Raw genomic sequence first — 17586 nt, forward strand, 5'->3', positions numbered from 1 at the left:
ACTTGGTGTTTGCGTACTGAGGATCTACGCACAGCTTGATGCAGCCACACACAAAGGTAGCCGTCAGGGCGAGGGTGGCGTTCGGTACGCCCTTTCCCCCATTTCCCAGGTCTTTGTACATGGTATCTCTGCGGACCCGGTCCATCCTCGACCCGCAAATGAAGTGGAAGATGGCCCGGGTGACCGCAGCGGCACAGGTCCAGGTAATAGGCCAGGCCTGCGCCACATACAACAGTATCGAAAGCCCCTCGCACCTGACAACCAGGTTCTTACCCGCGATGGAGAGGGACCGGAGCGTCCACCTGCCCAGCTTCTACTTAAATTTGGAGATACGCTCCTCCCAAGTCTTAGTGCACACCCCAGCTCCACCAAACCAAACACCCAGCACCTTCAGGTAGTCTGTCCTGACGGTGAAGGGGATGAAGGAGCGGTCGTCCCAGTTCCCGAAGAACATGACCTCGCTCTTACCCCTATTGACTTTGGCACCCGAGGCCAGTTCAAACTGGCCGCAGATGTCCAACAGCCTACTCACTGACCGACGATCGGTGCAGAAGACGGCGACATCGTCCATGTACAGGGAGGTCTTGACCTGAAGGCCTCCGCTGCCTGGGATAGTCACGCCCTTCAGGCTCACGTCCTTCCTGATGGAGGCGGCGAAGGGCTCCACACAGCACACGAACAAGGCAGGAGAGAGCGGGCAGCCCTGCCTGACTCCAGATCTAACAGGAAAACTGTCTGATTCCCACCCGTTGATCGAGACTGCGCTAACGATGTTGGCGTAGAGCAGCCGGATCCAATTGCGGATGCCCTCCCCGAATCCCAATTTGGAGAGGACGTCCCTCATGTAAGCATGAGAGACCCTGTCGAAGGCCATCTCCTGGTCCAGGCTGACGAGGCAGGTGTCCACCCGCCTGTCCTGTACGTAGGCGATCGTATCCCTGATGAGCGCGAGGCTCTCAGCGATCTTCCTGCCCGGCACAGCACAGGTTTGGTCAGGGTGAATCACCGACTCCAGGACAGACCTGACCCGGTTGGCAATGACCTTAGCCAGGATTTTGTAGTCCACGTTCAAAAGTGAAATGGGACGCCAATTCTTAATTTCTTCCCTCTCCCCCTTCCTCTTGTAAATGAGGGTGATGATGCCCTTCCTCATGGACTTGCACATTTCCCCTGCCCGAAGCGCACTATCGTACACCTCCAGCAGGTCCTGGCCGACCAGGCCCCACAGAGCAGAATACAGCTCGACCGGTAAGCCATCACTTCCGGGAGTCCTATTCCTCTGCAAGGACTTGAGGGCTCTGGCCAGCTCGTCCAGGGATATCGGCCGGTCCAGCCACTCCCTCGTGCCGTCATCTAAGACCTCCGTGATAGACGACAGGAACGACTCGGAGGCCGTGCTGTCCGTGGGCTTCGTGTCGTACAGTCCGGCATAGAAGGATCTGCTGATCCTCAAAACGTCGGGCCGAGACGACGTCACCGAGCCGTCGTCCTCCTTCAGCCGGCTAAGCACAGAGCTCTCTTTGTGCACCTTCTGAAAGAAGAAACGCGAGCACGTCTCGTCCTGCTCCACAGAGCGGACCCTGGACCGGAAGATTATCCGGGAGGCCTCCGCGGCGAAGAGCGAGGCTTGCTGGCCCCTCACCTCGCGGAGGTCCTCCGTGACATCGACCCCCATCAACTGCAGAAGGAACAGGTTCTGCACCCTTTTCTGGAGTCGCGACAGCTTTCCCCGCCTCTCTCTTGCCTTCTGAACACCCTTGAGGACAAAGAACCTCTTGATGTTCTCCTTCACCGTCTCCCACCAGTCGCCTGGAGACTCAAAGAGGGGTTTCACGGTCCTCCAACCGGTGTACTCCCTCTTAAGCTCCTCGACGTTCTCTGGGGTCAACAGAGTCGTGTTGAGCTTCCACGTCCCCTTGCCGGCCGGCTGGTCGTCCTGTAAGTGACAGTCGGCCAACAGGAGGCAGTGGTCAGAGAAGAACACCGGCTCGACACCAGTGGATCTGACCGAGAACGTCCGTGACACAAACAGGAAGTCTATCCTTGAGCGGATAGACCCGTCTGGCCGCGACCAGGTGTACCTCTGCTGCGCTCCGTCTGCAGGGGTGCTGAAGACGTCGAGCAGCTTGGCGTCCTTCACCGTGCCCATCAGGAATCTGGACGTGACGTCCAGTTGAATCCCCCCACCCGCTGTCCCCACACCGGATCTTCCATCTGCATCAATGATGCAGTTGAAGTCTCCGCCTAGGATGACCGGCCTGGACGTAGCCAGCAGGGGTGGAAGCCGCTGCAGGACGGCCAACCGCTCACTCCGTACCGCTGGGGCGTACACGTTGATCAGCCTCAGGGGAGCATTCCTGTAGGTGATGTCAGCCACTAGGAGGCGCCCCCCCACCACCTCCTGAACTTGAGAGATGGTGAAGTTGTGCCCCCGCAGCAGAATAGCCAGGCCCGAGGAGCGACAGTCGTTACCCCCCGACCAGATCGAAGGCCCACAGGTCCAGGCGCCGGACCATTTCCCGTACCTGCCGAGGTGCGGTATCCCGCACTCCTGCAGAAACAGGAGGTCCGCCTTGATGGTGGTCAGGTAGGCCAATGTGGACACACATCTCGCGGTTGACTTGACGCTGCGCACATTAATGCTCGCAATTCGTACCCCCATTGTGGGCAGTGACTGCAGTACCCTCCCCAAGTCCAAGGTCCAGCCCCTCCATCTGTCCCTTCATGCCCATTGCCCGGGCTAACTGCTGGACGCTCTCTGGGCTCAGGAAACCGTCTGTGCTGCCTTCCGGGTGGCATCCCCCCGTCAGGGGTGCGGAGGCAGGAGGGTCCGGCTCCGGATCAGGCTGGGGACGTGCTGTTTCCTCCTTCCCGCCTGGAAGTTCCGGGGGGCCCTCCAGTGCTCCAGCGGCACTTGACTGGGTGTCGGAGTGAGCCTCAGGCCGCCTCCCGTCACCTGGAAGCGGGGTGCTGCTTTCCTTCCCCCTCGAGACCTTTAACTTCTGCTTCGGGTGGGCCCTCTCCGAATCCTCCTCGTCAGAGGAGCTCTTATAGCCCCCCTGTAGCTGTCTCTTCCCTCCTGATTGTTGCGGTTCCTGGGCCCGTCGACGCACGTTCCTCCTCGCTTTCCGGACTGTAGTCCACTCCCCTGGGTCGCCTGTCGCCGCCTCCATTGGCTCCGGGTTGTCGGGGGGGATCGGAGCCTGCAGGGGTGCTTTGCTGGCCTCGGGCCCATCCTGCAGGGCTGGGCCCTCCTGCACGGCCTGGCCCTCCTGCACATTAGTGGGGTCCTTGCTGGGCCCTGGTGCCTTCCTCTCCTCCGGGGGGGCTGGCCCCACATTTCCCCTGCCGGCGACCTGGGCGTAGGTGGTACCCCGCCGCGGGCATGCCCTATAGAAGTGGCCCGCTTCCCCGCAAAGGTTGCAGCTTCTCTCTCGTGGGCAATCCTTTGCAAGGTGTCCCTCCTCCCTGCAGTTCCTGCAGATGGTGACTTTGCAGTCGGCCGCCATGTGACCTGACCTACCACAGGCATGGCAGACTTTAGGTTGCCCTGCATAGGTCAGGTAGCCCCTGCTCCCACCGATCGCGAAGCTGGACGGTGGGTGTGCGACATTCCCGTCTGCGCCCATCCTCAGCGTCACCTTGACCTGCCTCTTACTCGTCCAATGCCAAAGGGGTCCACCATGTCAGTTAGGTCCCCTTCCACCTTCACATACCTTCCGAGGAAGGTCAGGACATCAACTGCTGGCACATGCGGGTTGTACATGTGTACAGTCACCATACGGCTCCTCTGTGCTGGCATCACAAACAGTGGGACAGCGGTCAATACAGAGAGGGGGCCCTCACCTCCTTTCTCCTTGAAAACCTCCAGGAAGCGCTCGCAAAGCTTGGCACTCCGGAAGGTCACATCGTAAAAACCCCCTCCGGGGAAATCCTGCAGGCAGTAAATGTCCGCAGCAGCAAACCCACAATAGTCCAACAGGACCCTCTTCACGAAGAAGGTGCGGTCCACAGGTGCACCTTCATCCATCTTCTTTACAGAAACACGGATGGTGTTCCGGACCCCCTGACCTGGGGCACGAGCACTTGCCGCAGCCATCATTGCAGGTTGGCTGCTCCCCTGAACCAGCATTAAGATCCACTGGTCGCAAGGGCGCACAGCCAACCCGACGTCCTCCTTTCACCTCCAAGACAGCACTCTCGTCCTCTCGGTCCACAAGAGAGTGGGTCTTTATTGTGTTCGAGATGTAGGCTAGTTCACTGAGCTTGCCGGTTTGTTCCCAGATGTTTTGTCACCATTCTAGGTAACATCAACAGTGAGCCTCCGACAAAGCACTGGTGTTATGCCCCACTTGCTATTTATCTGTTTAGGTTTCCTTGGGTTGGTGATGTCATTTCCTGTTCTTTTTCTCAGAGGATGGTAGGAGCCAATCTACCATCCTCTGAGAAAAAGAACAGGAAATGACATCACCAACCCAAGGATACCTAAACAGATAAATAGCAAGCGGGACATAACACCAGCGCTTCATTGGAGGCTCACTGATGATGTTACCCAGAATGGTGACGAAATGTCTGAAAACTAACCTTCCAGCTCAGCGAGCAAACTCACATCCAGACATAACTCATGTTGGTAGCTTGCAGCTAATTAATTATACTTTTCATTTATTATTCAGATTAACTTAAAGGGCCCATAGTCATTCAAGTTGTTTGTATTTCCTTGCAATATTGTATACGTGGCTAATTGTGGGGTTCAGAAATAAACTTGAGTATCACTACTTTTGTAAGAAGAATCCAGACGTCCTAGGATGGATGTGTACAACCACAGTGTGAAAAATTAATTCTTTGATTTTCCTACAAGCTTCATATTGGGTGTTCATTTATGCAGGCAGCAGGAACCTTAGAGGCCAGCTGGAGATCTAGCAAGTGTCCGAGCTTGTGCCTTTCAGGGAAGATCTGCCTGATATTATGTCCTTTGGACACTTAGGTATATAGCAACAGGCCTTCCCCTGGCCCCCAAAAGGTTCCGCAACTTCTCACTGTAGGCAGTGCCAGCAGGAGAGGAGGCAGCTACCAGTGATGCACCTATGATCGTCAAAAGGTCCCGGGCAACAGGCAAATGTGGGCAGTTGGGAGTGAGACAATGGTTGCAGGTTGTGCCGAGTGGGGATGGTTGGGGAGTCAGTCAGCAACAATGGCCAGGGTGGGATGTTGTATTCATTCTCGTTGTGTTCCTGATCCCATCTTACCAGTGCAGGACCTGGGATCAAGCTTAGAGTATGTTTGAATGAAGGACCTACATGTCCCAAGAGCTTGCAGGCTAATCTGACAGGTTTCTACTTTTTCAATCATCCCATTACAATGACATCCTCACAGACAGACGGTGAATAATATCAGTATTCATTGTCCACATGAGAGCCTCAAATAGAGGTGGCTCAGGAAGGCCATCCATGAGCCTTTCAACCTCTGACTTGGCCAGGGCAGAGGTGGGAAGATTGTGTCTCCTCATGTTACCCTTTCATCCGATAAAATGCCCCCACCTCTAATCAGTCATACCTCCAGACCTACCTGGGAAGACATTGAATTCTACCTCTGCAATAAAATGGAGCAAAGCTAACCGTAAGAAAGGAGACGAAGAATTGTACCTTCTAAGGATGAAAGCAGATCAGTTTTACCCTAATATTGATCCGTTAAAGATTATTTGTTGATGTTCCTGTTTTATTTTTTTTCTTTTATTTATTCCATTTTTTCCTGTTTCTTTCTACCCAGACAATGGAGAAGAAGGAATTGAGCTTTATGAAGGTTTGTAAACAGAAATTAAGTTATTTATGTAGCGAAGCCTTTGCAGGCTTCTTCTGCAGAAATAAACACCTGCAATAGATTGCCTGTGGTTTCAGTTGACCTGTAATTGCAATTTTAATTTTTCCTATCTCAACTCAATAGAGCAGAACTTGCAAGTGTAATAATCAATAAAAATTGTACAGATCCAACAATTCAAAAGAAGGATTGGGAACTTTCCACGAGGAATTCATTGTGTGTGAATGGGCAGGAAACCATGTAGCATCAATTGCAGCACTTTTTTTTTGAAAAGGAGTATGAGTTAAAGACCATAAACCACTCATAGTAAACGCTACACTCAGGCATGTCTGTGTATATAAACACGTTTAAAATATACTTATTCAAATATTTAATATTTGAAATATGCACTTGATAATTTGATCCCTAAGAATTCTAGTGACCTGATACAAATTGTAAATTAAGCTGTCATTAGTAATGTAATAATTCAGTCAATGGCAAGCCGGGTTATTCTCCTCATAGGAAGCTCAAAATCAGATTTCTCCCTTAAAGTTATCAGTCAATATCTATTACTGATTAACATTTCAAATTCTTTGTTGACGAGCTCCTTGTGACTGCCTAGCCTCTCTTAATTCAGGCTCGAGGCTTAAACCCGTGATGGCTTCAGGTCTGTCTTTTTGGTACAGGACCATTCTCTGAACCCACTGTGACGAACAAATCTCCTTCAGAGGCTGGAATTTATGGCCCCCTACCAGGTTTGTTTCTGATGAGTTGCGAGAGTAGGGTTACAGAAGGTGGCAGTTAAGTATCAAGGATTTTGACCACCTCCTTACCTTCAGATGTTTTGAGGCTATTATCTGCCTAACTACGTGGCAGTTGAAGGGCTCTATCCACCTCCACTGACTGTATCCACTGGACGATGGCAGGTAGATCAGCATTCAAAGGTTTCTTTTGGATGCATGATTTTTTAAGAAAATGCAGGAAGGAAAACTGGGGCACTGCAATCAAGAGGATGCCCCTCACCCTTTGGGACCAACCGTCCCAGTTGCAAGATTTCATTCCCTTCTTTGATGAACTAAGGGCTTAGATCGGTACCTGGGAGTATGATGTTATTACTATTACTGAGACTTGGTTGAGGGAAGGGCATGATTGGCAACTAGATATCCCAGGATATCGATGCTTCAGGCGGGATAGAGAGGGAGGTAAAAGGGGCGGAGGAGTTGCATTACTGGTCAAAGACGATATCACAGCTGTACTGAAGGAGGGTGCTATGGAGGACTCAAGCAGTGAGGCAATATGGGTAGAACTCAGAAATAGGAAGGGTGCAGTAGCAATGTTGGGGCTGCACTACAGGCCTCCCAACAGCGAGCGTGAGATAGAGGTACAAATATGTAGACAGATTATGGAAAAGTGTAGGAGCAACAGGGTAGTGGTGATGGGAGATTTTAATTTTCCCAACATTGACAGGGATTCACTTAGTGTTAGCGGTCAAGATGGAGCAGAATTCTTAAGGAGCATCCAGGAGGGTTTTTGAGAGCAATATGTGTATAGTCCAACTCGGGAAGGGGCCATATTGGACCTGGTGTTGGGGAATGAAGCCAGCCAGGTGGTTGAAATTACAGTACGGGACTAGTTTGGAAATAGTGACCACAATTCCGTAAGTTTTACACTTCTCATGGACAAAGATGAGAGTGGTCCCAAATGAAGAGTTCTAAACTGGGGGAAGACCAACTATACCAAAATTTAGCGGAATCTGGGGAATGAAGATTGGAAGAAACTGTTTGAAGGTAAAGCCACATTTGACATGTGGGAGGCTTTTAAAGACAGGTTGATTAGTGTGCAGGAGAGACATGTTCTTGTGAAAATGAGGAATAGAAGTGGCAAGATTAGGGAACCATGGACGACAGGTGAAATTGTGAGACTAGCCAAGAGGACAAAAGAAGCATACATAAGGCCTAGGTGACTGAAGACAGACGAAGCTTTGGAAGAATATCGGGAATGTAGGGTGAATCTGAAACGAGGAATTAAGAGGGCTAAAACGGGACATGAGATATCTTTAGCAAACATGGTTAAGGAAAATCCCAAAGCCTTTTATTCATATATAAAGAGCAAGAGGGTGACGAGAGAAAGGATTGGCCCACTAAAGAACAAGGAAGGAAAGTTATGCATTGAGTCAGAGAAAATGGGTGACATTCTTAACGTGTACTTTGCATCGGTATTCACCAAGGAGAGGGACATGACTGATGTTGAGGTTCGGGATAGATGTTTGTTTACTCTAGGTCAAGTCAGCATAAGGAGGGAGCAAGTATTGGGTATCCTATGAGGCATTAAAGTGGACCAGTCCCCAGGTCCAGATGGGATCTATCCCAGGCTATTGAGGGAAGCGAGAAAAGGAATAGCTGGGGCCTTAACAGATATCTTTGCAGCATCCTTAAACATGGGTGAGGTCCTGGAGGACTGGAGAATTGCTAATGTTTTCCCCTTGTTTAAGAAGGGTTGCAGGGGGTATGCAGGTAATTATCAACTGGCAAGCCTGACGTCAGTGGTAGGGAAGCTGCTGGAGAAGATACTGAGAGATAGGATCTCTTCCCATTTGGAAGAAAATCAGTGATAGACAATATGGTTTTGTGCAGGGAAGGTCATGTCTTACCAATTTAATAGAATTCTTTGAGGATGTGACAAAGTTAATTGAGGGAAAGGCTGTAGATGTCATATATGGACTTCAGTAAGGTGTTTGATAAGGTTCCCCATGGCAGGCTGATGGAGAAAGTGAAGTCGCATGGGGTCCAGATGCTAGCTAGATGGATTAAAAAAACTGGCTCGGCACAGGAGACAGTGAGTAGTAGTGGAAGGGGGTTTCTCAAATTGGAGACCTGTGACCAGTGGTGTTCAACAGGGATCTATGCTGGGATCACTGTTGTTTGTGATATATGTAAATGATTTGGAGGAAGGTATAGGTAGTCTGATTATCAAGTTTGCAAATGACATGTAGATTGGTGGAGTAGCAGATAATGAAGGGAACTGTCAGAGATTACAGCAGAATGTAGGTAGATTGGAGAGTTGGGCAGATGGAGTTCGATCCAGGCAAATGCGAGGTGATGCATTTTGGAAGATCGAATTCAAGAGCAAACTGTATCGTAAATGGAAAAGTCCTGGGGAAAATTGATGTTCAGAGAGATCTGGGTGTTCAAGTCCATTGTTCCCTGAGGGTGGCAATGCAGGTCAATAGAGTGGTCAAAAAGGCATGCAGCATGCTTTCCTTCATCAGACAGGATATTGAGTACAAGAGTTGGCAGTTCGTGTTACAGTTGTATAAGAGATAATGGGAACTGCAGATGCTGGAGAATCTGACATGACAAAGTGTGGGGCTGGATGAACACAGCAGGCCAAGCAGCATCTTAGGAGCACAAAAGCTGACATTTCGGGCCTAGACCCTTCATCAGAAACGGAGATGGGGAGAGGATTCTGAAATAAATAGGGAGAGAGGTGGAGGTGGACCGAAGATGGATAGCAGAGGTAGGGAGGGGATAGGTCAGTCCGGGGAGGACGGACAGGTCAAGGGGGCGGGATGAGGTTAATAGATAGGAAATGGAGGTGTGGCTTGAGGTGGGAGGGGGGGATAGGTGAGAGGAAGAACAGGTTAGGGACAAGCTGGGCTGGTTTTGGGACCTCCTCCCACCCACCTTCCTACAAAAAAATTCCATCCCATATTCCCAATTCCTTCGCCTCCACCGTATCTGCTCCCATGATGAGGCATTCCACTCCTGTACATCCCAGATGTCCTCGTTCTTCAAGGACTGCAACTCCCCCCACCCCGCAGTGGTTGAGAATGCCCTCGACCATGTCTCAAGCATTTCCCTCACACCCCATCCCCGCAATAACGGCCAAAAGAGAATCCCCTTAGTCCTCACATACCACGCCACCAATCTCCGGATACGATGCATCATCCTCCGACACTTCCGCCATCTCAATCCGACCCCACCACTAAAGACATTTTCCATCCCCACCCTTGTCTGCCTTCCTGAGAGACCACTCTCTTCACCACTCCCTTGTCCACTCCACACTCCCCTCCAACCCCACCACACCCGGCACTTTCCCCTGCAACCGCAGCAGGTGCTACACTTGCCCCCACACCTCCTCCCTCACCCCCATCCCAGGCCCCAAGATGACTTTCCACATCAAGCAGATGTTCACCTGCACATCCACGAATGTGGTATACTGCATCCGCTGTACCTGTTGTGGCTTTGTCTACATTGGGGAAACCAAGCGGACTCTTGGGGACCTCTTTGCGGAACGCCTATGCTTGGTTTGCAATGAACAACTGCACCTCCCAGTCGCGAACCATTTTAACTCCCCCTCCCATTCCTTAGGAGGGGAATCAATGGTACAATGTGGATTTCACCAGCTTCAAAATCTCCCCCCCCTCTCCACTGCATCCCAAAACTAGCCCAGCTTGTCCCCGCCTCCCTAATCTGTTCTTCCTCTCACCTGTCCCCTCCTCCCACCTCAAGCCACACCTCCATTTCCCACCTACTAGCCCCCTTGATCTGTCTGTCCTCCCTGGACTGACCTATCCCCTCCCTACCTTCCCACCTATACTCTCCTCTCCACCTATCTTCTCCTCTAACCATCTTCAGTCCACCTCCCCCTCTCTCTCCCTATTTATTTCAGAATCCTCTCCCCATCCCCCTTTTCTGATGAAGGGTCTAGGCCCAAAACATCAGCTTTTGTGCTCTTAAGATGCTGCTTGGCCTGCTGTGTTCATCCAGCTCCACACATTGTCATCACAGTTGTATAAAACTTTGGTTCGGCCTCGTTTCGAGTACCGCATACTGTTCTGGGCGCCACATTACCAAAAGGATGTTGATGCTTTGGAGCCGGTGCAGAGGAGATTCACCAGGATGTTACCTAGTATGGGGGGGCGCTAGCTATGCAGCAAGGTTGAGTAGATTTGGATTATTTTCAGTAGAAAGATGGAGATTGAGGGGGAACCTGATTGAGGTCTACAAAATCACGAGGGGTATAGACAAGGTGGATAGCAAGAAGCTTTTTCCCAGAATGGGGGACTCAATTACTAGGGGTCGTGAGTTCAAAATGGGAGGAGGAATGTTTATGGGAGATATGCGTTCTAAGTTCTTTACGCAGAGGGTGGTGGGTGCCTGGAACACGTTGCCAGCGGAGGTGGTAGATGCAGACATGATAGTGTCTTTTAAGATGTGTCCGGACAGGTACAAGGATGGGCAGGGAGCAAAGGGATACAGACCCTTAGAAAATAGATGACAGGTTTAGACAGAGGATCTTGATGAGTGCAGGCTTGGAGGGCCGAAGGGCCTGCTCCTGTGCTGTAATTTTCTTTTCTCTTTGTTTTTTTATTTTCCATGCTTGCCTGATAAAACCCAACTCTCATTCCTGGCTACCAAAGAAGGTGACTGCAACGGGAAATGTTGTGCGCATGTACCCAGAGCAGAATTAGGGAGGGAGTTCTGGGCTTTTGACTGACTGATAATGAAATCATAGCAACGTATGTTCAAGTATGGACGGTATGTGATTTGGAAGAGAACTTCCAAGTAGTAACTTTCCTGTGTTCTTACTATATTTTTTGTTCTAGAAGGTTATGTTTGTGGGTTTAGAAAATGTTGTCAAAAGGAAATTTGCTGAATTACTGCTGTACATCTTGTAGATGATGTGCATTAGTGATGGAGGGAGAGCATGTTGAAGGTGGTGGTAGGTTGATTTGTCTTGACTGTGTAGAACCTCTTGAGCTTTATTGAAACTGCACTCTTCCAGGCCAGTTGGGAGTATTCCATCATATCCTGACTTGGGCCTTCTCGATAGCGGAGAGGCAGTGTTTCACTGCAGAATTCCCAGCTCGGATCTGCTTTGGCAGCCTCCATATTTATCTGACTGATCCAGTAAATTTTCTGTTTTTTTAGTGATGATGTTAATGATAAATGTTAAAGGTGGTGGTTAGTTTCATCTTATTCGATCTGATCATTGTTTGGCATTGTGTGACTTTACTGTGAGTTGCCATTCATCAGCCCAAGCTTTAAAATTGTCCAGATCTGACTGCATGCATGAATGGAGGAGTTAATATGAAACTGAAATTCTCAATCATCAGTGAACATTTTCACTTCTGACCTTATGATGGAGCGAGTGTCTTAGATGATACAGTATAAATATGACTCCAGTTGTTGAAATGTTTTCCTGTTTGGTTTTCCCAAAAGTAAAGGGCATCAGTAACTTGTTGATAGTCTGAATGACTAAAATGGAAATGCTTGCTGTTTATGATGATGGAACTTTCAGTATTAATTCCTTTCGAGCTGGAAATTCTGAAGTGAAGCACTTTTTCTCTATTTACCATCCACAAGGCTCGGGCCAGGAGTATAATGGAATTCTGAATAGGACAATAAGGTCATAAATCAGTGCATGCTTAGTATATGGTTGACAAATTAGTTATGATTGATCTATAAATTGTAGCGGGATTGCAAATAAAATCAATTGCGTCAGCACTCGTCTGTTCTAATATGAGAAAATCCGTGAACTTCGTATAAGTGGACATAACTGATAACTTTGGCTGTTAAGTCATCACCCTTTACACAACTCAGCTGAATTAGTTTGGCTTCAATGAAAAGGAAAATTGGAAGGGATAATGGGCAACTAATTAAATATTGCCTGATTTACACTCTGGTGTAAAACAGAAGTTCCAGCAATGGAATATGTCCTTTAGAATTTAAATTACATTGTGGTGCGGTATCCTGATTAATTGATTATTCCTTAGTAAATAGATACATGTAGATATTTTTTATTCTTTGAGTGTCAGCAGTGTTAACTGATGTTTAAAATTTCCGATGGAATTCTTCCACGCAGTTCAGCTGTTGTGCTCTCCATTCCCCGCTTCTGTCCCGATGAAATAGCCCAAATAGTTCGTAATTCCACTGGTTTCCCTGCAGGTTACAGCAAGTCACAATCATTATGATTCGTGACAGGGAAAACATTAAAAGCTATAATTTTCCCATTGTAATTATTAGTGTGCTTTATTGTTGAATAGTTCAAATCAGTTGATGTGCATTCGCAAACCAATGTGAATCAACTTGGATATGCTTGCTGGAACATACAGCAATTCTGATATTTTATGCTCTCATGATTACATTTTCATTTTGAATCTGGAGCTATGGAATCAGTTTTTAATTCTTCAGACTTGTTTTCACCAGTCAGGTAAAATATAAACCTGTCTGAGAGGAGTTTTAAAATCTAAATGTTAATTTTGTTGATACTATGCAGAAGAAGACAATGAAAATACTCTGGAGCAGTGGCCAGAGGTGGAGGAAGGTCTGTCTTATCTGTGACCGTGTAGAATTTGTGTGCTGTGGTGTGTTGTTTTGCTGTGTCTCTCCTTACGGTTTATTTATTTCCTTTCGATTAAAGAACAGCACACGTTCTGTATTTTATATCAGTTATCGATGATTGTCCAGTGTATTTTGCTAACAATTTTTTCAGTCAGTTGTGGAAAATAACACGTGCATTGTACAAACATTGTAGGAGGTAATACACAGCCAGTACTTTAATAGCCTTCCATCAAATCAAATGCCGTACCTGAACGTCAGGTAATGTAGTACGTACATCATGCAATGATATCCTCAATACATATTAGATTTTTGAAATCAACTACTCTTTAAAAATAACTCGTATCTTTCTAAAGTAATTTCATCCTCAAAATACTGCTTCAGCAAAAACATTGTCGACTGAAATCCATCCATTCAGAAGAATTAGGATTTCTTCTTTGAAATGATTATTTCATCCGCATTCAGCAGCCCACGGCCAAATGTAAATTATTGAATTAAATGCTGTGGGATAATACATAGCTAAAATTGGAAAATTTATAATTAAACTAACAGTATTAAGATTTGGGGAGGGGCAGTGTCCAATGTTTACCGAGTCTATTTGATACCTGTTGACGGTTTGAGGAACATACATTAGCACAATAACGCAAATGTAGCAATTTACCAACCCACTTTACAGAGAACCTCATTATGTCAATAATGGGCACGATTGGTTGTTGAAAAGAATGGATTACAACTTCTTTAGAAAATGATCTGATGTAAAACATGTTATGCTTTAACCAACTAGAAAAAATTCTGTAAAAGCATACAAAAAATTAATTCATTCCAGTTGAGTCAAATATGATTATTCTGAATTGTCATTTTGCTCCTCCAACAATGTCTTGTTGTATCAAAAAATACTACTTGCTGACATAAATTGATAACTGTGTGACCTGTATGATTATTTGTATGTGTTTTTTTGCCTTTGTATTAAATGATTGTGCTGTTGTCATGCTGAATGTTATTTTCCTCTGAAACAAGAACTGAATTTGCTCAAAAAAACTCTGGGTCTTGCAGCATCTGTACAGAGAAATTAAAGTTAATATTTCGGGTCCAGTGACCTCCTTCAGAATTATGTAACTGGGAAAGTGATGTTTTTTAAACAGAAAGTGGGGAGGGAGAATTAACTTTTGGTTAAGAGAAAGTGCAAAGAGCTTGGAAAATGTTTTTTATGCAGAAGATAAGGTGGGGGGAAAGGTGAAAGAGTAAATGATAGGTGGTGATAGAGCCCAAAGAGAGAGAACAATTGGACAGACAAAGGAGTGGATAGTGGCCAGCCTTATAGAATGAATAGCTGCTAATGGGGATTGTTAGTGGCTAACAGTAAGTTGTGTGTAATGGAGCAGACCGTGTGATCACAGGGCCTATAGAGTTTCCAAACAGAAAATATTCTTCCAGCTTGCGCCAAGCTTTGTGACAGCAAGTCTGACAAAAGATGTAGGCCGGGGACAATGCTGCTGGAAAAAAGGCCTGAAATCTCACCATCCATCGCCAGCGTCCTCTGCCAGGCTGAGCTCACCCTCACTCGGAACAACTTCTGTTTTAACTCTTCTCACTTTCTTCAAGTCAAAGGGGTGACAATGAGAATCCACAGGGGCACCAGATATGCTTGTCTCTTTGTGGGGTACTTGAAACATTCCTTGTTCCAGTCCCATTCCTATTCCAGTCCCTTTCACAATTCTTTCTCTGGTATGTCAATATCATCGGTGCAGCTTCCCTCTCTCATCTGGAATTGGATAAGTTTCTAACTTCAATTCCCACCCTGCTGTCATCTTCACCTAGCCCATCTCTGACTCCTTCCTTCCCTTCCTTTCTTTTTCTGGGGATAGATTCACCACCAATTTCTACTACAAACCTACTGACCCCCACAGTTACCTTGACTATACATTCTCAGACTCTGCTTCCAGTAAAGACTCTCTTTCACTCACCCATTCCTCCATTTTTACTGTTTCTGTTCCGACGATACCAGTTTCAACATTGGAGTCTCCAAAATGTCCACCTTCTTCCTCAATTGAGTATTTCCCAGCACCACAGTTGACAGGATCCTCAGCCAGGTTCAATACACTTCCCACGAGCGATAAGAGTACCCTGTCTTCACCTGCTATCCGACCAGCTTCTACATCCAGAGGATCACTAGCTGCTATTTCTGCCACCTCCATTGGGACACCACCACCAGACTATCATTCTCCTCCCTTCCCTCACCAGTCTTCTCAATGACTACCTCTTCTCGGACATCCTTCCTGCACTCTTAACACCACCTCACAGCCTCATGGCACCTTTCCCTACAATCATAGAAGGTGTAACACTTGCCCATTTATTTCCACCCTCTTCAGTGTCCAAGGGTCCAAACACACCTTCCAGGTGAAGCAACACTTCACTCAATCCTGTCTGCTACATTTGCTGTACACAATGTGCTCTCTTCTACAGTGGGGAAACAAAGTGTAGACAGGGTGATCGCTTTACAAGACACCTATGTTCTGTCTTCAAAATAGACTCTGTGCTTCCCGTTGCCTGTTACTTCAATATACCTCATTGTTTACTGGCCAACATCTCAGTCTTAAGCTTGCAGCAGTGTTCCAGCGAAGCTCAGCGCTATCTGGAAGAACAGTACGTCATTTTCCACTTGGAAACTCTACAGCTCTCTGAACTCAATATTGAGTTCAGCAATTTTCAAACTTGAACACCCTCCCCATCCTTTCCTCAACCTTACATATCAGGCCTTGTTATCGCATATTACACACAACCTATCCTTAGCCACTAATAGTCCCATTAGCAACTGTTCATCCTCCTTGGTTGACAGTTATCCACTTCTTTGTCTGTCCAATTGTTTTTCTCTCTCTTTGGGTCCTACCACCACCTATCATTTACTTCTTACCTCCACCCTATCTTCTGCATTAAAAAAAAACTTTTTCCTAGCAGCCATCAGTACCGAAGAAGGGTCACTTGATCCAAAATGTTAATTCTGATTTCTCTCCACAGGTGCCAGGCACACCTGCTGGGTTTTTCCAGCAAATTCTGTTCTTGTTTCAGATTTCCAGCATCTGCAGCTCTTTTGTCTATTTTCTTCTGCATTGCTGTGCATTGAACAGTCTGGACTTCGCATAGCTGCAAGCACCTTTATGCTAGATAACAAGGTGTAGAGCTGGATGAACACAGCAGGCCCAGCAGCATCATAGGAGCAGGAAGGCTGATGTTTCGGGCCTAGACCCTTCATCAGAAATGGGGGAGGGGAAGGAGGTTCTGAAATGAATAGGGAAAGAGGGGGAGGTGAATGGAAGATGGATAGACAAGAAAATAGATGGAGAGGAGACAGACAAGTCAAAGGTGGGGACGGAGCCAGTAAAGATGAGTGTAGGTGGGGACATAGGGAGGAGATAGGCCAGTCCAGGGAGGATGGACAGGTCAAGGGGCAGGATGAGGTTAGTAGGTAGTAGATGGGGGAGGGGATAGGTGGGAGGAAGGACAGGTTAGGGAGGCGGGGATGGGCTGGGCTGGTTTTGGGATGCGGTAGGGGCCCACCTCAAGTCGCACCCCCATTTCCTTCCTACCTACTAACCTCACCCTGTCCCCTTGACCTGCCCGTCCTCCCTGGACTGACCTATGTCCTCCCCATCTCCCCACCTACACTCACCTTTACTGGCTCCATCCCTGTCTCTTTGACTTGTCTGTCTCCTCTCCACCTACCTTCTCCTCTATTCATCATCTATCCATCTCCCCCTTTCTCCCTATTTATTTCAGAACCCTGTTTCCCTTCCCCATTTCTGGTGAAGGGTCTGGGCTCGAAGTGTCAGCCTTCCTGCTCCTACGATGCTGCTTTGCCTGCTGTGTTCATCCAGATCTACACCTTGTTATCTCGATTCTCCAGCATTTGTAGTTCGTATTATCTCTGATACAATTAGCATCTTTATGCTCATATGTTATCTCTGTCTATTAATTGTAATGTTTGTGTTTTTTAATGTTATAAGATGCTGAGGAAAAAACACATTTTATACCTGATAATGGGAGGAAAGGCAAGTTCTTTGTTTATCATAGGGTTATTATAAAGTGTGATCTTTTGTCGAGCAAGTAGTTAGTTTTGTGGCTTTATATACATATGGATGCATTTGCAACCTGAAACAGTTGGCTTCCTTTTCCTCATCTCTTTCACTTCTCATTCAGTGTGTTTGCTCCCATGATCAGTTTTTTTTCTGTTTGCTTTTAAAGAATTGAGAAGGTTATCTTGCATTTAGACAACCTTGAATTCTTGAGTTGAATAGACTGTCATGTCAAAAGAAAATGAATTACCTAATTGTAGGGCAGTAAATCTCTGGAGTTTTAAAATTAAACTGGCTGTCTTGGATTTTAACTGTTTTACTCAGGCAGAAAACGGTCTGATAGGGTAATTAAAATATCAGCTGTTACCTATCACCATCAA

The 17586-nt window shown here is 47.3% G+C and overlaps 1 protein-coding gene across 6 annotated transcripts in view; it reads left to right on the forward strand.

Moving 5' to 3' along the window:
• rims2a (regulating synaptic membrane exocytosis 2a) overlaps positions 1-17586 on the forward strand; it is a 908436-nt gene that overhangs the window by 664355 nt on the left and 226495 nt on the right. For 2 of the 6 annotated variants that reach the window (XM_048528689.2, XM_059646025.1), the window contains one exon: positions 5767-5799. The exons of the other annotated variants lie outside the window; for them this stretch is intronic. In XM_048528689.2, coding sequence (XP_048384646.2) covers positions 5767-5799 — 33 coding nt within the window. The remainder of the gene's footprint in view (positions 1-5766; positions 5800-17586) is intronic. 6 annotated transcript variants of the gene reach the window in all.

This window comes from Stegostoma tigrinum, chromosome 5, assembly GCF_030684315.1.
Source record: "Stegostoma tigrinum isolate sSteTig4 chromosome 5, sSteTig4.hap1, whole genome shotgun sequence".
NCBI classification, from domain to species: domain Eukaryota; kingdom Metazoa; phylum Chordata; class Chondrichthyes; order Orectolobiformes; family Stegostomatidae; genus Stegostoma; species Stegostoma tigrinum.